This window comes from Chanodichthys erythropterus, chromosome 23 (assembly GCF_024489055.1).
Source record: "Chanodichthys erythropterus isolate Z2021 chromosome 23, ASM2448905v1, whole genome shotgun sequence".
NCBI lineage: Eukaryota > Metazoa > Chordata > Actinopteri > Cypriniformes > Xenocyprididae > Chanodichthys > Chanodichthys erythropterus.
In genome coordinates this window covers 29,828,940-29,850,259 of record NC_090243.1, presented here as the reverse complement: position 1 = coordinate 29,850,259, position 21,320 = coordinate 29,828,940, and the positions used below count along the sequence as shown (strand labels likewise).

At 41.2% G+C, this 21,320-nt stretch overlaps 1 protein-coding gene, 1 long non-coding RNA gene and 2 pseudogenes across 3 annotated transcripts in view; 3 read left to right on the top strand and 1 right to left on the bottom strand.

Moving 5' to 3' along the window:
- The first annotated feature begins 397 nt into the window (after positions 1-397).
- Positions 398-1,193, top strand: LOC137013774 (patched domain-containing protein 3-like; annotated as a pseudogene).
- Positions 1,194-1,364: 171 nt separating this feature from the next.
- Positions 1,365-5,970, top strand: LOC137013773 (patched domain-containing protein 3-like; annotated as a pseudogene).
- A 7,469-nt stretch (positions 5,971-13,439) lies between these two features.
- Positions 13,440-17,341, bottom strand: LOC137013583 (uncharacterized). The gene is made up of 3 exons (XR_010893745.1): positions 17,267-17,341; positions 14,066-14,178; positions 13,440-13,728 (listed from the first exon to the last, which is right to left on the bottom strand). It is a non-coding gene; the product is annotated as an uncharacterized lncRNA (long non-coding RNA).
- The window catches only part of gpr158a (G protein-coupled receptor 158a), a 155,930-nt gene continuing 151,625 nt past the window's right edge, over positions 17,016-21,320 (top strand). For both annotated transcript variants that reach the window (XM_067377445.1, XM_067377444.1), the window contains exon 1: positions 17,016-18,949. In XM_067377445.1, the coding sequence (XP_067233546.1) occupies positions 18,105-18,949 (845 nt within the window). In that variant the 5' untranslated portion in view covers positions 17,016-18,104. The remainder of the gene's footprint in view (positions 18,950-21,320) is intronic.

Below are 21,320 nucleotides of genomic sequence, written 5' to 3'. Positions count from 1 at the left end.
GGAAATATCTCCCTTTGCGTTGAACTTTGAGCATCGTAACTTTGCAGATGTTGTTTATGCTCAAACAACAACATTGATTAAACACTAACTAAAGTTAAAAAAGTGAAATTATAATCAAGGACCCCTTTAATGATCAGACAGACAGATGCCTGAATAATCTTCTCTAGTGCAAAAGCCCTGGAGTAATGAAAATAATTGAGGAAATACAAAAAAGGAAGTGTTTCTGCTTGTAAAACTGGATCATTATTCCAATAACTCCCTCCTTATAGTGTATGAACCCACCTCTTCCCTAAAGAAACTTGGCGGGCTTAACAGGTAGACTAATTAAGAATGATCAAAACAGATGAGAACATCATTCAGAACATGTCAGATTTCAGTGACAGTCTAATCTAAGACTATGGCGTGTTATAGTACAGACTGCATTGAGAAGCCTCTTTCTAAGGTTTTTGAGAAACTCTGCCATTTGGTTGGTTCTCATGCGGTTTGGTTCTTTGTCATTCCTCTGATAGTGTCCGCTGCTCTGGGAGGAGGACTGTACTTTCTCAAAGACCACAAGGACAATGACGTCGAGGATCAATTCACCACTATCAATTCACCTTCCAAGCAAGCCAGACATTTTGTGAAAGAAACATTTCCAAATAATGATTCGCTGTTTTCAAGTCAAAACTCTATGCTGAGGGGAACTATGCAGTGATAATAAATTCCATTGTGGAAGGAAACATTCTAACAGATGCCCTGTTTGAGGAAGTCAGTGATCTCGACAAAGTAGTACATAGTGTCTCTGTCAAAGTCAATCAAACTCAGATAAGCTTCAAACATATTTGTGCCAAAGTAAATGGGAACTGTGTCTCAAATCCCATACTGGACATAATTGAATATAAATGCATCAATTTATCAATTCCAATACATAGGTGGAAAGGGAAAGATGTTTTTCTTGGCTCCACAGTACCTCCTACTGTTGAAGAGAGGGGAGGTGTGATCCAGCAGGCACGTGACATCAGACTTTTCTATTTTTTGCAGGATAAGCCTGAAGCCTTCAAATGGTTTCAACAATTCCAAGATGTTCTTTCAAAGAAATGCTCAGCAGAGGACTCAAGGTAAGTAGACATGTAACAGTGTAGATTCATGTTGTCTGTAGATGCAGTAATCAGATGGACAGTCAGAGAATGAACCTACAGTACAATATATTTTAGATCAAACGATCTGTAAATGCAATGCTTTATGCATATTTACAGATATATTTAGATAACTTTCTCAATCTTCAGCAGGTGTCTCATTTTACCTCAGATAGAGAAACATACAACAGATGGCATTCCTCTGTTTTCAATAACTTACTCACAATCATCTTCTCAGTGTTATCTTGCATGCGGTAAGCAACAGATATCACACACATACACACACACACACGCGCACACCCACACACACCCACACACACACTACAGGGAATAATCATATACTGTTTTTAAAAAAATTAACACTTTGATTCACCAAGGATACATTCAATTGAAATGTGACAGTAAAGACTTTTGCATTGAACTTGAACTCCTTGAACTTTCATTACATTTAAAATATAATATTTCACTAATATTATTATTTTATTGTATTTTTGATCAAGTACGGGTGCTGGTCATATAATTAGAATATCATCAAAAAGTTGATTTATTTCACTAATTCCATTCAAAAAGTGAAACTTGTATATTATATTCATTCATTACACACAGATTGATATATTTCAAATGTTTATTTCTTTTAATTTCGATGATTATAACTGACAACTAAGGAAAATCCCAAATTCAGTATCTCAGAAAATTAGAGTATTACTTAAGACCAATATAAAGAAAGGATTTTTAGAAATCTTGGCCAACAGAAAAGTATGAACATGAAAAGTATGAGCATGTACAGCTCTCAATAGCTCCTTTTGCCTGAATTACTGCAGCAATGCGGCGTGGCATGGAGTCGATCAGTCTGTGGCACTGCTCAGGTGTTATGAGAGTCCAGGTTGCTCTGATAGTGGCCTTCAGCTCTTCTGCATTGTTGGGTCTGGCATATCGCATCTTCCTCTTCACAATATCCTCTTCAGAAAATCTATGGGGTTAAGGTCAGGTGAGTTTGCTGGCCAGTTAAGAACAGGGATACCATGGTCCTTAAACCAGGTACTGGTAGCTTTGGCTCTGTGTGAGGGAAGCATGAAGTGTTCTAAAACTTTCTGATTTCGTTGACCTTGGACCTCAGAAAACACAGTGGACCAACACCAGCAGATGACATGACACCCCAAACCATCACTGACTGTGAAAACTTTACACTGGACCTCAAGCAATGTGGATTGTGTGCCTCTCCTCTCTTCCTCCAGACTCTGGGACCCTGATTTCCAAAGGAAATGCAAAATTTACTTTCATCAGAGAACATAACTTTGGACCACTCAGCAGCAGCAGTCCAGTCCTTTTTGACTTAAGCCCAGACGAGACGCTTCTGACGCTGTCTGTTGTTCAAGAGTGGCTTGACACAAGGAATGCGACAGCTGAAATCCATGTCTTGCAAACGTCTGTGTGTAGTGGTTCTTGAAGCACTGACTCCAGCTGCAGTCCACTCTTTGTGAATCTCCCCCACATTTTTGTATGGGTTTTGTTTCACAATCCTCTCCAGGGTGCGGTTATCCCTATTGCTTGTACAATTTTCTACCGCATCTTTTCCTTCCCTTCGCATCTCTATTAATGTGCTTGGACACAGAGCTCTGTGAACAGCCAGCCTCTTTTGCAATGACCTTTTGTGTCTTGCCCTCCTTGTGCAAGGTGTCAATGGTCGTTTTTTGGACAACTGTCAAGTCAGCAGTCTTCCCCATGATTGTGTAGCCTACAGAACTAGACTGAGAGACCATTTAAAGGCCTTTGCAGGTGTTTTGAGTTAATTAGCTGATTAGAGTGTGGCACCAGGTGTCTTCAATATTGAACCTTTTCACAATATTCTAATTTTCTGAGATACTGAATTTGGGATAGTCCTTAGTTGTCAGTTATAATCATCAAACCTAAAAGAAATAAACATTTGAAATATATCAGTCTGTGTGTAATGAATGAATATAATATACAAGTTTCACTTTTTGAATGGAATTAGTGAAATAAATCAACTTTTTGATGATATTCTAATTATATTACCAGCACCTGTATAGCCTTGGTGAGCATAAACTTAATTACTGGCCCCAAACTTTAAGTGATGTGTATATATTTATATTATATATTTTTGTCAAGATTATGGTCTTGGTTTTGTTTTCCCTGTTCCCGTTTTGTTCCTTGGTCATTAGTTTCTGATTAATCCCGCACCTGTTTCTGTTCTGGTTAATTAACTCCCCCAGTGTAATTAAGTTCATAGGGGCTGTTTTACACTATACTAAAAATGTAAAACTTAAAAAAAAAGAAAAGAAAAAGAAAACATAAAACAATAAAAACAACAGTGTTTTGGGGGACTGAAAATTATAACTTTTGAAAATGGGTTTTAAAGTGCAAGTTTTTGAAAACAATACCATTATTGTCTCTGTGTAAACAATGAAAGTGTGAATTTGTGAAAATGGTGACGTCATGCACATATATATTACATGTTCAGTCTAAATACAGCATTTTTAGACATTTTTGCAGATCCGTGTGAATGGGGATCATTTTGACAGTGGTGTCGTCTGTATGTGAAAAATGTGAAGGAAAACCTCTTCCGTTTTTAGTACATCATACTATGGTTTAACATGGTTGTGTTCTCCTGAGTTTCTCTCTGGTTTATTAAGGGATGTTTATTTCTCTGAATCTCCTGCGTCATGTGCATCATTCCACGTTGCCACATAAGGTGAAAATGACTGCCAATTACAAGTGCTAATCCAGCTTTGGCTTGCTGTTCTTTCTTGAAGTGCCATTTGTAATAACAGTGGCTAATTCACCTTTACTGGTTCTGGGTAAGTGTTTGTCCATACAAAAGACTATTTGATTTAATTTAATAATTTTTATACACAGCAAAAAAACAAACTTTTTTTTCATTAACATCTTTGTCTTTTGTTTAATTAACACAAAATGAAATGTTTAGCAGAATGTTCATGCTGCTCTTTTCCAGTCTTAATGTATTCCAACTCATGTGCTATAATTTCAAGTCTTCTAAAGCCATAGAACTATTTCTGACTTATTCTTTAAGACTTGTTTTCAAAGTATGTACCTTAAATACACTACCATTTCAATTTTTTAAAGGAATCGATACTTTTATTCAGCACAGACACATTAAATTAATCAAAAGTGACAATAAAGCCATTTATAATATTACAAAACTGTTCAATTTCAAATAAATGCTGTTCTTTTGAACTTTATATTTGTCAAAGAATCCTAAAAGAAGAACAATGTATCATTGTTTCCACAAACAATATTAAATAAATGTGTTGATTTCATATTAGATATTTTTAACCTTTTGGTTCAGAGTAAGTTTATTAAGAGTAAGCTTTTCTCATAGGTGTTGATTGGAGTTGATGACGTTCATGTTTTCCAACTGGCAACAGACCAAAGTGAAGGATCTTGTAGAGAAAAAAATGGCTGAAACCTTCAAAGAAGCCGCCATATCTGTAACTATCACTATGATGTACTCGGCTTCTACATTGGACTCATGAGTGAATTTCGCTCAGTTCAGGCCTTCTGCTTGTACACCAGCACATCCATTATTTTCTGTTACATCTATAAGATCCTCTTCTTTGGAAGTATTCTAGCCCTAAACGACAGGAGAGAGCAGAGTAACAGACACTGGCTGACCTGCTGCAATCTCCCAACAGAGAGCCCTGAAGGAAAGTCTTTGGCGTATCGCCTCTGCTGTGTAGGAGGCGACTATGACCCAGAGACTGGTGCTGAGAAGCAACAGCCCATAACACACTTCTTTAAGTCCTATTATGGTCCGTTCCTAACTAAGCCCTGGACAAAAGTCCAACAAAACAAAAGTGCGATGTGTTGTATGCGGGTTATTTGGCTGGAAGTATTTATGGATGTCTTCATTTACAGCAGGGCATTAATATGAGGGACATTGCAGCTGATGATTCATATGTTGTAAAGTATTATGATGATGACAGAAAATTCTTCTCCATGTATGGTTCAAACGTCATGGTGTTTGTGACTGAAGAGTTTCCATACTGGAATAAAAACAGCAGATCCGAACTAAACAACTGCATAGAAAACACAATTTGAGATTTGTCAATCAAAATCTGTCTGTCTCCTGGTTAGACTTTTACTTACAATTTGCTCAAATCAAAAGCCTAAATCTAGACAACGAAAACCTCTTTATGGAGAATTTATCCTCTTTTTTTTAATGTTCTATCTAGAGTTTAAGCTTGACATTAATGTCAAGCTTAATCAAGATTTTTTGTCCAGACTTTGGATATTTCTAATGCCAGTATGGAGATAATGATGTTTCATGAACTCAGAGACACAGCTCAAAACTGTAGTGCAACTAAACTACTGGTGTTCCACCCATTGTTCATCTACTTGGATCAATTCTCTGTGATAGTGACCGGCACCATTCAGAATGTTGGTTTCACCATGGCTGTCATGTTGGTTGTTTGCTTGTTATTAATCCCAAACCCACTCTATTCCTTGTGGGTCACGTTCTCCATTGGCATCACTGGTTTCATGGAATTATGGGGCGTCAACTTAGATTCCATTTCCATGATCATCTTGGTGGTGTGTATTGGCTTCACTGTTGACTTCTCTGCACATATTTCATATGCATTTGTGTCAAGCAAAAAGTCGACTGCCAATAAGAGGGTGATTGATGCATTGTTTTCTCTGGGCTACCCGGTTCTACAAGGAGCAGCCTCAACGATAATAGGTGTGCTTGTTTTAGCTGCATCCAAGAACAACATCTTCAGGACCTTCTTTAAGATCATGTTCCTCGTTAAGCTTTTTGGTTTGGCTCACAGCATCATCTTCATCCCGGTGTTTCTGATCCTATTGTCATGACGAAAACAATGACTGTGCCTGATATTATTCCAAAAGTCACTATGCTTGAATGCAAAAGCATGGCATATGACAACTACCTTGACCCGGACTGTCCATAGCAATTAGGTGTACTTTTATTACGTAAATAAAGTAGTCTGTATTTTTTAATATATCTGTAATGTACAGGATACATGTTCTTATCAGGTTCATTTAACAGAGAAAGCGTGAATTTTCTATTGATACAGTTTAAAATGTAAATATATGTGTGTTCCTACATTAGAAAAGCCACACTTATAGTACTTGCTATGGAAAAAGTGTGCGAAAAGGATCTGTGCGAAAATAAGTCAATATTCACAATCTGCCCCCCTTAATCATAATTTGTGTGAAAAGTAATAAAATATTTACCATTTTAGCCATTTTATTGCCTCTAGTGTTTATTTCAACTTTAAACTGCAGTGAAAGGTATGCATAGGTACGTTTTTGAAGTTCTACAAACATGTAGATAGAGGCACATTTTCCCAAGCCTAGGTTTTTATTAGTGGTGCTTGATGAGAAAAGCATCACTATTACAATTGTTAAAGCATAAAAATTTGAACACTAATATTACAGACCTCTGCCATAACACTTAAAAACATATAGGTTATAGATTATGCTCAGATTTTATAGAGTATGAATCTAGATTAATTTTCTTGTTCAATTTCCACACTCCACAAGGAATTTATTCACTTAAATTATGTGATTTGGAGAAAATACTGTATAATCCAAGCCATTGGTGTGAATGAAAGGTGAATATACCTCACACAATAAAGAAAATGTAACTATTGCAAGTTTATAGTGTGTGATTATCAATGTAAACTCTAGATTATCAATAAAGTGAGTGATTGCTTTATAAAGTGTGAATTCCTAATCTATAAAAAGGCAGCTATCTGCAAATATGTCTGTCACTCTCTGAGAAGGCTTTTACATACAAACCTTATATTTGCCAGTAGCAGAGATACCAGTCATTCCATTAAACAAAACCGTTGAGAGAGTTCTAAAATATAAGAAAGTCATAATTTTAATTCATTTTTTAACGCAAGTCAGCTAGGGGGTGCAGTGTAGCAATCATTTTCAAAATGAGAATGCAGAAGGTTCAATATAAGTTTTTCCTGACTGTTTACTAAAACAGAAATTAAAAATGATAGGCCCCTGTGCCTCTGATAATATGTTAAAATAATCAAGTCAATTTAATTAGAGTTTTTAACAATACATATTATTTCAAAGCAGCTTCACAGATATAATGATGTTAATCTTTAGAATACCTTAAAGAGACCATATTATGCCCTTTTACATTCTTGAGTAAAATAGGTTTTATGCTTGAATGTTTAAAAAACACATTATTTTTCATATTTTACATTGATGCAGCACCTGTCTCTGTGGAGCCCCTCCTTCCAAAAAGCGTAATGTGCTCTGATTAGTTGGCTGGATCAGCGTATTGTGATTGGCCTACTGCTCTGAGCGTGTTTCAAAAATATCATGCTCCTTACCATAACCTCAATTATTTAATGAGGAATATTGTGACGTTGTTATGACAGAGACACCGGAGGCAGAGATAAAAGCAATGATGCAGTTTATTGAGGTGATCAGCAGAGACACAGGTGAGTAGACTGGTGAATACGAAGATAATGACTGAGAATGATGGATAATACTGTCCTTGTTCTTTGTGCAGGTGATCTTGGAGGAAGACGCTGGAGCTGGCAGACGAACACACTCACACACAGGAAGGTAAGCACACAGGGAGACCAGGAGACGATGGAGACGAAGGAGATAATGGAGACAGGTAAGTATCACTTTTGGAGTCCTTGAAGGTAAGCATACAACAGGTTGTATCACAAACGAGACCGGACGATGTGTGTGTGTGAGTGTGTGGTTTTTATCCTGTGGTTGATGACTGCGGTGATGATGTGCAGGTGGCGGTGATTAGTAGGCTGGTGATTGAGTGCGTGGGTAAGGAAGTGAGGTGGAACCTGACGTGTCTGTGACAGTACCCCCCCTCCCACGGCCCGCTCCAGAGGGCCGTGGACCCCGACGTCGTGGTGGTCGTCCTCGAGGTCGTGGGGCAGGTCTGTCTGGGTGATTGGTGTGGAAGGTCTGTAACAAAGCAGGATCAAGGATATCATTCTCGGGGACCCATGAGCGTTCTTCGGGACCGTAGCCCTCCCAGTCCACCAGATACTCTAAAAGACCACCACGGCGCCGGGAGTCCAGAATCTCACGTACAACGTAGGCTGTTCCATCATCCAGAATGAGTGGAAGGGGGGGCTCGACGGCTGTCACGTCAGGTTCTGTGGGAGGAAGAACAGAAGGGTGGTGAGGTTTTAATAGTGAAACATGGAAAGTTGGGTGAATTCTCTTGTATTGTGCTGGGAGTTGTAACCGGTAAGTGACAGGGTTGATCTGTTGCAGGATGGTGAACGGGCCAATGAAGCGGGGACTCAGCTTCTTGCAGGGCAGGCGCATCTTGATGTCTCTGGTGGACAGCCAGACCTTCTGCCCCGGTTGGTAGTTTGGAGCGTGGGAGCGCCGAAGGTCGGCTGTCGTCTTGCGCCTGCGCAGGGCTCTCTGTAGCTGGTGGTGAGCTGAGTCCCATACCCTCTCGCTCTCCCGGAACCAGTGGTCGACAGCTGGAATGTTGGAGGGTTCCCCGTCCCAGGGGAACAGTGGGGGCTGGAAGCCGAGCACGCATTGGAATGGTGTTAATCCAGTTGTAGCTTGACGGAGGGAGTTCTGGGCGTACTCGGCCCAGCCCAGGTACTGGTTCCAGGAGTCCTGGTGGCCATGACAGAAGGTACGCAGGAAGCGGCCAATCTCCTGGATCTTCCGTTCCGTCTGCCCGTTCGACTGAGGATGGTATCCAGACGACAGACTGACGGTCACACCCAGGAGGGAGAAGAAGGCCTTCCAGACCCGCGAGATGAATTGTGGTCCTCTGTCTGAGACTATGTCTTCGGGGATTCCGTAGTGACGGAAGACATGGTTGAACATTAACTCTGCTGTGGTCATAGCAGTTGGTAGACCCTCCAGGGGAATAAGGCGGCAGGCTTTAGAGAAGCGGTCTACGACGACCAGAATGCAGGTGTTACCATCAGACTCGGGGAGATCCGTGACAAAATCTACTCCCAGGTGTGACCAGGGTCTCTCAGGAACGGGCAGAGGAAGAAGCTTGCCGGTGGGAAGATGGCGTGGGCTCTTGGAGATGGCGCACTCCCTGCAGCCCTGCACGTACCTCCTGACATCGCTGGCCATGTTTGGCCACCAGAAGCGCTGTTTGAGCAGCGAGAGGGTTTCATTGACCCCCGGGTGACCAGTGCCAAGTGAAGTGTGAACGGAGTGCAGAAGTGGAGTGCGTCGTGTCCTGGTGATGTAGCGCAAGCCTTGGGGACAACCCGGCGGAGTGCGTGAGGAGGCATTGGAGGAGGGTAAGGTCTCTTCTGACCATTCAATGGGGCTGACGAAAATGGATTCTGGCAGGATGGTTTCAGGTTCTTCGTTCTTTTCTTCTGGTGAGTGGAGACGAGAGAGAGCATCGGCTTTCAGGTTCTTAGAGCCAGGTCTGTATGAGATGGTGAAATGGAACCTTGAGAAGAACATCGCCCAGCGGGCTTGGCGAGGGCTGAGTCGTTTGGCGGCTTTCAGATACTCAAGGTTTTTGTGGTCGGTAAATACCTGAAAGGGATGATTGGCCCCCTCCAACCAATGCCTCCACTCCTCAAGGGCGAGTTTTACAGCCAGGAGTTCACGGTCCCCGATGTCATAATTCACCTCCGCCGGGTTGAGCTTGCGGGAGAAGAAGGCACATGGATGGAGCCTACTTGGATTCCCCTGCTGCTGCGAAAGGACCGCTCCCACTCCTGTGGTGGAGGCGTCCACCTCCACGACGAATGGTAGGTCCGGGTTAGGGTGGACTTGGAGTGGAGCGGTGGTGAAGGCTTTCTTGAGGGTTTCAAATGCTTCTGTGGCAGTTTGGGACCAGGACAGAGACTTGGGCTGCTTGCGGAGGAGGTTGGTGAGTGGGCAAACGATGGTACTGTAGTTTTTGATAAATCGACGGTAGAAGTTGGAGAAACCAAGGAATCGTTGGAGTTCTTTTACGGTGCTTGGAGCTGGCCAGTTTTGGATGGCAGATACCTTCCCCTCGTCCATCCGGATGCCACTGTGATCGATGATGTATCCAAGGAAGTGGACAGAGGGCTGGTGGAAAGAGCACTTCTCTGCTTTCAGGAACAGATGGTATTGCCGTAAGCGTCGGAGGACCTCCGCAACGTGATGGCGATGTTCGGCCAAGCTCCGGGAGTATATCAAGATGTCATCGATATATACCAACACGAACTTGTGGAGAAACTCCCGGAGCACCTCGTGGATGAAATCCTGGAATACGGAGGGGGCGTTGACCAGGCCATACGGCATCACAAGATATTCGTAGTGACCGGTGGGCGTGACGAAGGCGGTCTTCCACTCGTCCCCCTCGCGTATCCGGATGAGGTTATACGCGCTGCGGAGGTCCAGCTTGGTGAACACAGTGGCACCACGGAGATGTTCCAGGGCCGCTGGGACGAGGGGAAGTGGGTACCGGAACTTTACTGTAATCTTGTTGAGTGACCGGTAATCGATGCATGGCCGCAAGCCTCCGTCCTTCTTGGCCACGAAGAAGAAGCTTGAAGCAGCAGGGGAAGTAGACGGGCGGATGTATCCTTGGTTAAGGGCCTCTTTGATGTATTCCTCCATGGCCTTCTCCTCTGGCACTGATAGGGGGTAAATGCGTCCCCTAGGCACTGGTTCAACCGGCAACAGATCTATGGCGCAGTCCCATGGCCTGTGTGGAGGAAGCTTGGAGGCGCGTTGTGGGCAGAAGACGTCACTGAAGGGGGCGTAGTCGGGAGGTATGTCAACGGAGCGTTTTTCTACAGGGCTTTCGATGGAGGTAGCATTGATGGAGAGGTTCTTGGGGTGAGGATGCTTTGGAACAGGAAGATCTGGAAAGCAGCTGGAGAAACAGTGGTCGCCCCACTTCAGGACTTCGCCCGTGCGCCAGGAGATGGTGGGATTATGGAGCTCCAGCCACGGGCGCCCTAGAACCACGTCAGCGGTGGACTCCTCCAGAACCAGCAGATGGATGAGTTCATGATGGAAGATACCCACTTGTAGTTGAAGAGGTCCAGCGACACGGCGAACCGTCTTATGGCTCAGGGGTTTGCCCGTGATGGAGTTGATTTGATAGTGAGTTGGAGACGGCGAGGTCTTGAGCCCGAAGTGTCGACAGAGGGCGCCGGAGATGAAGTTTCCTGCTGACCCTGAGTCGAGGAGTGCCACCACTGGAATGGAAATGTCAGCAGCAGTAAGGTTTACAATTGTAGTGAGTGGTTTCATGTTCTGAATAGAGGGAATGATGGCACTCACCACAGGTCGAGGAGGACGGGTTGGGCATGTTGAGATGACATGCCCAGGTAATCCACAGTATAAGCACAGATTCAGGGTCAGCCTTCTCTGTCTTTCTGTTGGTGATAAACGGGAGTTATCCAACTGCATAGGTTCGGTGGCTGGTTCTGGAGAGCTGACGGGTTCGGACCGACGGAGAAACGTGCCGGCGAGTGGCTGGCCCTGGTGCTCAAGGAGACACGACTGCATACGAGAACCCACTCTGATGGCAAGCTGGATGAAGCGTTCGAGTCCTAAGGAGTCCTCGTATGCAGCGAGATGCAGCCGCACGTTGGGTTCCAAACCCTGTCGGAAGGTGGTGATGAGGGCTTGTTCGTTCCATCCACTGTTTGCGGCGAGTGTTCGGAACTGCAAGGCATAATCGTTAACTGTATTGTTTCCTTGTTTTAAATTATACAGTTTCTCACCAGTTGTTGAATCAGTCAAGGGTCTACCGAAAACTTCTCTGAAGTGAGAAACAAAAGCAGCATAGGATTTTACAACAGGTCCTTTCTGAGCCCAGAGGGAATCTGCCCATTGAAGAGCCTTGCCTTGCAGTTGGGAAATCACGAACGCTATCTTCGCCATGTCGGTAGGATATAAGTGCGGCTGCATCTCCAGGACCAACTCACATTGAAGGAGGAATCCACTGCAGTGCTCCGCCGATCCTGAGAAGGGTGCCGGTTTGGCCATGGGACTGGCGGTGAATACAGGAGAAGCAGCGGTGGTGGTGGATGCGGAAGCAGCCGCGGCGGTGGATACAGGTGACGGTGATGGTGGTTGTGGAGTGAGAGCTCGTCTGAGAGCATCCACGAGCTCTTGAAACGGGTCGTGATGGCTCATGCTGATCGACAGTTGTTATGGTCCGGTCTTCTGTTATGACAGAGACACCGGAGGCAGAGATAAAAGCAATGATGCAGTTTATTGAGGTGATCAGCAGAGACACAGGTGAGTAGACTGGTGAATACGAAGATAATGACTGAGAATGATGGATAATACTGTCCTTGTTCTTTGTGCAGGTGATCTTGGAGGAAGACGCTGGAGCTGGCAGACGAACACACTCACACACAGGAAGGTAAGCAAACAGGGAGACCAGGAGACGATGGAGACGAAGGAGATAATGGAGACAGGTAAGTATCACTTTTGGAGTCCTTGAAGGTAAGCATACAACAGGTTGTATCACAAACGAGACCGGACGATGTGTGTGTGTGAGTGTGTGGTTTTTATCCTGTGGTTGATGACTGCGGTGATGATGTGCAGGTGGCGGTGATTAGTAGGCTGGTGATTGAGTGCGTGGGTAAGGAAGTGAGGTGGAACCTGACGTGTCTGTGACAGACGTATTGTTTATTACATAGGGACAGATCTGGCATCTGTCAAATCATCTCTGATGTATTAAGCGGGGTATAAAGAATGGACTCCTGGTCCCGGTGCTTGTTGTTTCTCTTGCTGTTTATGTTGCTTTGCCTGTAGTGTCAGGAAACCTAGAAAAACTATGAAAATGGACAAACCCAGCAATTGGGTTGTTTTAACCCAGCAATTGGGTTGTTTTAACCCAGCGAATGGGTTAAATGTTGAAACAACCTGCTGGGTAGTTTTATTTGACTATAAACTATTGTTTAAAAATTATTGTATTTCTTGCTTATAATGAACCCAAAATATGTTGGAAATTTACATTTATTAATATGTTTAATAAATGAACATTTATTAAGTTTAATGAATAATAATTCAACTACAAACATTTATTAAATTGCTTATTAATAAATGTTCACCTTTTGATTATTATTGTTGCCTCTAGTAATTATGTGATTTTTAATTTCTAACCTATTTTGGGTTCATACAGTAACTTGTATACATTAGTTGGGTTAAATAAAACTGCCCAGCACACTGGGCAAATGTTTAACCCAAACTCTGGGTTTATCCATTTTCAACCCAACTTGGGTTGTTTTTAACCCAGCAATTTTTAGAGTATATTGAAGAGGTACTTGATCCTTACTGATGGGGTACATAAAAGGGATATTTAGTTGAAAAACACTGGTTGGTTCTGGCTTGTTTATATGTGCACCATGTGAATAAATTCTTCAATGAATATTTAGTATCAAAATGCACACATTTGCTTAATTACTATATAAAGTGTTTCTGATTAAAAATTGTGAGGTGCAGCAGATGTTACACAAATGGACATACCCCCATGGCTGCCAAATGCACCTGATCAGTTTGTTTATATGAGTCTGACACAAGCCCCCTGTGGACACACACTCCAGTCACCCATGGTCTCGCCTGTCTTCTCCCTGCCTCCTGCCTGCATATGATATGAATGACACTCCATAAACTCCTAAAATAGGCAAAGAAACAGAGGAAAAGAGAGACTCAACACTTGAACTTGAACACAGAACCTCTATAAAGCAGGTCACACATCAGTCCAGGAAGATCATTTGTCATAAAAGTACATCTGTAGCAATACAAGAATAGGGAGACTGATCTAATGCATTTGCAAATAAACTGCATTATGCAAAAGATTACAAGCCAGGACATATCAAACAGAAGCTTGCTTGAAGGTGAATCATTTTGGATTGGACTTTTCAGATGTTGTGCCCACTTAAAGTACTGAAAAAGTGTGATCTAAAGGGTTAGTTCACCCAAAAATGAAATTTCTGTCATTAATTACTTACCCTCGTGTCATTCCAAACACATAAGACCTTTGTTCATCTTCGGAACACAAATTAAGATATTTGAATGAACCGGCATTCTGATGTAGAAACTGGAAGCACTGAACATAAACAACCTAGGAGAATGACAGGGAGGAGACGGAATTGTTGAATAAAGTCATTATTTTTGTTTTGTTTTTGTGCACAAAAAGTATTCTTGTCGCTTCATAACATTAAGGTTAAACCAATGTAGTCACGTTGACTATTTTAACCATGTCTTTTCTACCTTGAAATGTGCAATGACATTGCTGCCTATATGTGGTTCAGATGAGGGTGAGTAATTAATGACAGAATTTTCATTTTTGGGTGAACTAACCCTCTAAATAGACAAGGAACACACTTTTTACTTTAGTGAATATTTTGCAGCGTAGGATTATTTTTAAAATTTGTTTGCTTAGGTTTTGGCTATAGAAAAATCAACTTAATATTCCCACCATTATTGCCCAGAAAAAGAAAAAAAAGTTAATTTACACACACTGTATAGAGGCATGCTTCCACATATAGGAGTAAGTTGTCATATGAAATATTATGTAAAAAAAAAAAAAAAAAAAAAAAACCTACCCTCTGTATTTTAAATATGCTTTTATGAGCTATTTGGTCATTAGTCTGTATTTAAAAATATGAGAAATAGAACATTTGATTACCAAGGAGCTATTACAAAAACACAGAGACAAAAAAAGTTAATTAAAGGTGCAATATGTAATATTTTCTGTCAGCTAGAGGTCGCTAGAGGCCTATTCAAAACAAAAACGTAACTTGATGACACCAAGTTTGAGCGCGGAATCTCGGGACATGTGGTCTTCACCTCAACGGCAGGATTTGGGAAGAATTGGGATAGGACTCGGGAAGAGATCATTTTCATGGTTGTGATTATTAACATTACTGTAGTATGAAGCAGAGCAGGAGCGAGTGTTGTGGGAGCTGAACGAGGTCGCTGGAGCGATTGTGCAACACACGTCTCAAGAGCAGCAAACTTTTATTATGCCACAGTCGTCGGCGCCGCTTCTGTTTTTCCGGTCATGACTATGAGGTAACGCAGCTCTGTTTATCATATTAGATACATTTGAGTGTGTTGAAAATTTTGTTATAACATTACAGTGTGCATTCACTCAGAGACTGCTGTGAGACACTTGTTGCATGCTGCAGTAAAATAGATCGATTTTAATATATCATATTAAATGCTGGATGGCTTGTGTTGATAAATGGCTTGCAAATAATTTTAAAACATATTGTATGATGGAGAAAATTCTGTATTAGTTCCTGAAATTAAAGCTGCATCTGATTATGCTATGTTAGCTATAATAGTGTTTTTCTATGAGGCATGGTAATTAAAGCATGGTACTTGCAAAAAAATCAAGAAAATTAGATTTAAACAATAAGACTAAACATGTTGAGCTATGTAACAATAATTAGTTTTCTGTCTATAAATATATCAAAACAGTTGTTCTCTTGTCTATTAAAACAATAAACATAAAAGCGTCTTTGGTGTTTCCATGGTTTCTACAAAATAAAACCAGAAACCGAGGGTAACGCGGTATGACTCAATTGACAGGCAACTCCTCACACGTCCCGGAGCCTTGGTTAAAATTGCAATTTTCTCAAAATTTACAAATAGTTGATATTGTAAGTACTCAAGTGAACAAAATATATAACACTGACCTAGTGGTTTTTGAATATTTTACTGCAAAAATCGTACATATTGCACCTTTAAATGAAATTAAAATTAAATAACCTTTCTACACAATTAATTAAGGTACAAACAACAAGTGAGTACAGAATGCTTATTTAACCACCAGGTTAAGAATTATTTTTAGTGAAAGATGATATTGCACATTTTGTTTTGAAGGATAATAATGTCCTAATGTAGGTGTTCAAACCCCAAATACAATGACACTGCTAAAAAAATAAAAGGTGAAGATTTTTTATTCAAAAACTTATTATTACTGTTGTTTATCCCTTGTGACAACTTTCCCATCTGCACAAACCCCATAAAAATAATTCCTAACAGGAGCTAAGTTAACATAGGCCTAGCTTGGCTATATGATCATTAGGCTTTATTATAACATCGCCAAATTATCTTGTCATATTGAGATTTACTGATAATGTGCAATCATGTCCATATTTGATATTTGACATGAATTTCTGTGAGGAGCTTTGATAGCTCGAGCCATGTACTCTGCAGACACTGATGGCATCACCGATTGTTTGTTCTATGTGTCATTTCAGTTCATTTAGACGCTTGAGTCATTTGCGCCCCTGACGCACGCGTTTAGATTGCGCTCTGAACATCTCATTGTTTACAGGTCTGGATTAAGCGCTCGTGCGGCTATGATGACTCATATTGCACCATGATTCACATCCTCACGCAGTCGCATGCATTCATCCTGTGCTGTTCGCTTCACTGCAGTATTTTCCCCGGTGAGCGACAAGCAGTGGATGTCTCCTCGATGCAAACTGCTCTGTCCAGCTTGTAGTACATGTTTAATTCAAGAATAAATGCTTGATGGTTATTACAGCTTGGCTTGTTTTTATGGGCCGTACGCATTCTTGCGTTTAAACAGACGCGTTTTGAAACTGTTTAAAACTTGATACGGCGTCTTAAAGCGCAACGCTGTAGTTAAGAGTGAGACGCGACGCAAAAGTCCATCCGTCTGACGTTCTGTGTAAATATGTCTGGTGTGTCAATACGCGTTTTGCTAAACGGAACGCAACGGTATGTGAAATCACACAAGTTCAAGATACTTGTGTGATTTCACATACCGTTGCGTTCCGTTTAGCAAAATGCGTATCGACACACCAGACATAACATTAAGATGCACTGTTTTAACTTGACCGGCGTCCAGAGCGACTCTCTTCGCGCGAGAATGAAACACGACGCAACGCTACAAAAGACGTTCGTCTGACGCATGTTAGGGCAATTAAAAACAATTAAAAACGGAATGAAACCGAACTCAGAGGTTTACGGCACGTTTTGTACAGTTGAGGGCGTCTTAATAACGAGACAAAGGTAGAAATAACAGACAATAACAGCTGTGAAAGACGTCAGACACATAGACCAACAATTAAAAACAGCGCAGACGGAAAACACGAACGCGTTCTGTTTATTACGATGAACAACCGCAGCATTTCGTTTTCTGTTTCCTCTCAATACGAGCTCATAATTACGTTTATAGCAGAGCCTTTATAAATGTACTCCTGCCCGTCAAGCGTCTATTTTTTTACCGAAACCAGAAACCTTAATGTGATTTATCATCGTTTTTTCGATGTATGTTTTTTCCTCTCAGCGCTGGATAGCTCCTTCAGTTTTACAAACACGCCCTCCGTCAAATGACTGACAGCAGAAATGACCATACACCAATCAAGGGCACTTTCCCAAACCCTATAAGGTGATGAAGAAGACGGGATGTTAGTAGTGTTGGGAAGTCCGACTCATTTCAGCGAATCGGTTCTTTCGAACAGTTCAATTCAATGCAGCCGATAACTGGATAAGTGCTCTGAACGAACGATTCTGACTTGCGAACCGGTTCAATAAACGATCCCTTCGCGAATCGGACATCACTAGATGTTATAGCAAATGGTTTCTGCCGTTCTCATGCTTTAAGACTGGAGTGGACGAAAGAGGGCGGAGTGTGTTTGTCATCCAAGTGTGAAGTACTGACTCCCTGCCTCCGAAAAATAGGATTTTTTCTCTCTCATTCGATCACGTCTGTTGTGGTCCAGCATCATATTGGGAGGAGAGCGTCAGGGATCCTACACATCTGCTGCGCTCCTGCAAGGAGATACAAGACCAAACCAGCATCACTTACACAAACAACACCAGTGCACCTGAGGGGAAAGGGATTACCGATGCAATAAATGTCTTCTGGCCAGGAATCAAGTGACAGAAATGCGTGGAAATCCACAGGTGAAAATGCTGTGCTGATTTGATTCATTCCAGCTGTGATTTCTCGCATCAGATTTGGTGAACCGAAGCTGGTAAGGTAAAAGAGCGGGATTGAAGGATATGGCCATAATCCGGATATCGTTACTCTTGCAAGTCGGATTTGTTATAGGATCAAATTATAGATATGCGGAACAGGATCGGGACCTAAAAGCAAAGCTGCCCATTTATAATACGCACAGCAACCAGCAAGCGCACCTCCGGAAGCCCCATTCGGGTTTAGCGCAGAAGATTGAGGAGCAGGTACCCAGAGTGGTGACTGCGTTTCTGCACACGGGGGATTCCTCCACCTTAAAACACGCCAACTGCTCCAGGAGATATGAGCTGGCGGTGTTGCGGGGAAGGACGCGCGGAGACGCGCATCACTCCATGCGCGGCGTCCTGGACACGGTCCTTCACGCCACAAACTTCCTCAACATGATCCTACAGACGAACAGATCCAGAGATCAGAGCCCCAGACGCGATATGGAGTGGTACCACGCTCTGGTCAGGAGTATCCTGGAGGGAGACCTCAAGATCCATCGAGCAGTAGTCACCTTGAGCTCCGAGTCCCCTCCTGAAGGGCCACCTGTTTACCTTCAGGCCACACGGGCAGGTGGAGAGATCATTCTCCAGGATTTATCCAGCACTGCCCACCGTGTGTTGAAAAACAGAACGGCAGACACTGAGTGGTACCATGAGCATAAAAATAAAAAGAAGACCCATCTCCAAAAACGAGTGCTGAGTCAAGATTTTGCCTCGTTTGACGCGTCAGTGCGCAGTGGAGAAAGTTATATTACCGACAAAACTCAGATTCACTGGTCAGCTCCGTATTTGGAGTGTGAGAATGGGAATTTCATTCCCAGATGGCTCTTGACACTGTCCGCTGGCTTCTATGGCCTTAAGTCCAACCGGAATCCAGACTTCAGGTAACTTTGGTAACATTTCAAAATGGATGTAGGCTACATATGCTTACTTAGTATTACAAGATGCAATACAGATTATGCACACAGAATCTGTTATCATGATGATTAATATAGCTTAAAAAAAAAAAAAAGTTAAAACATTATTAGAATTATTTCATTTTAAGTTTATTTGTATAGCGTAGTTCACAATACACATTGTTTAAAAACAGGTTTACAGAAAATTCAATCAGGAAGTATTCTGTTATCTATCAGAGGTGTCAAAGTATGTCCATTATTACAGAATTCCAGTAACATAATTGTTTTTCATAGTTTTATATTCATATTTTAGTATTTTATGTCTCGGATGCTGTTGGATAGAATGGCGAACCATCACTGAAGGTGAAGAGAGTGCTTCTAAAAATAGCCCATGCTGGTTGCATAGCAAGAAACCCCTTGGCCCCCGAACAATCAGCTCACTTCTCAATATACAACCACGGTCATTGGAGATGTTTGGATTGATCAGGCTAACATGGTGGAGATGTTGTGTTGTTTACAAGGATCCTTGACTTTGTTCAAAGATGTGTTAAGGGGCGCCGGTAACACTGGAGCTCAGAGCGCAGGAATAGGGCTGTTTCCTGTTTACTAATTAATCCCACAGGTACCAGCACCATGGACTCCGGTTTTACAGCCGGAATTGTTCTTTACAAGCTGAAACTGGTCCTTTACTGGGCCATTCTACAGAATTGGTGCAAACTGCTGTGCCACAACCCCCCCACCCCAAAAAAACACATTTAAAAAGCATTTCAAGTATTCAAATTTTAGATGTTTACTAAGATCCTTCTATTATATATTGAATCCCACAATAATATTTAAAATATCAGTAGCTTAATATATATAAAATCATCATTTATTGGGTACTTTCAATTGGGAGGTGGCTGTTCCGAACCCTAACCCCTAAATTTTAACTTGTGAAAATTATATTTTAATAATTTTTGCAATTTTTTTCCATTGTTGTTTTTAAAAATATATTTTTGATTTAGATTTTTTTAACACCTTTTTTTCTGCAACAAAGCAAACATTTGTTGGGTGTTATTCCATAAAATGCTATATAGCTGTTCAGAACTGTGCTGGATAATGTGCTGATTAGCATCTTTGAGCTAGGCTCAAAATTGTCACTACCGAAACCATCATGACCGAAACGTGTTGAAGTTTCATTTGTGACATCATAGTTTTTTGAGTGTTATTCGATAAAATTTAGTTTTTTTTTTCTGGGTTCAACTGTTCAGAACTGTGCTAGCTAACCATGTGCTGATTAGCATCTTTGAGCTAGGCTCAAAAGTATCTAAAATTGTCACTACCGAAACCGTCATATGAAACATGTGGTGAAGTTTCATTTGTGGCATCATAGTTTTTTGAGTGTTATTCGATAAAAAATTTTATTTTTTTTTTTCTGTGTACAACTGTTCAGAACTATACTAGCTAACCATGTGCTGATTAGCATCTTTGAGCTAGGCTCAAAAGTATCTAAAATTGTCACTACCGAAACAGTCACAACCGTCATCATGTCATCATTGTTTTGTAGTGACAAACAGGAACACATAATTATTTATTTGGAGGAAATAAACTAACTTTTAGTACAGTTATGCAAATCATTAGTATTTTAATATTTTAGTAGTGTTTTAGTATGCGAGTTAAAATTGTGTAATGTGATGTGGTGTCTGCTAACACATTACTGTCACTACCAAAAATGTGCAGTCACAACCGGAACGTGGGATGTTTTGTCAAAAATAAAGTATATTGAATTATGTTATTATATAGTTTGGTTCAATGTACATTCAAACTAATGAATCCTTCACTATGAAATCAGTATGATAAACTTTATGTCTTATACAAAGAAAGATCGGATTCAAAATACAACTAATCTCATAAATTATACTTATAATATTTTTAAAATTGTAATTGTTATTGATTTACCTGTGAAAACTTTTTAGAAAATTAGCAAAAAATATATATTTACAAGGTAGATGTAAAAAAAAATCTTAATAGGTCAATGTAACCCTTCTTATTAAATTATTTATTATTGTGTTTTGTAGTCAAATTTGGGGAGAGGAAAAAATATTCCAAAAACTTTCTGAAAATACAACATGAGAATGAACTGCGCGATTGCTAGAAATGTGTATACCTTGGATATTATGCAATTTGCATACAAACAAAATTTGTGGAAAAATATATTTCAAACACTCGTCGAAACCAATTCTGGAGGATGGCCCTACTATGAACTCTAGCTTATCATTTATGATTTAAATGCATTTTATTGCATGGTTGGACTGCGCTATGTATCACCTCAGGAACCAAGCTCAATTTGTAGCGTATAGCAAAATGGTGTTAGCAGTTA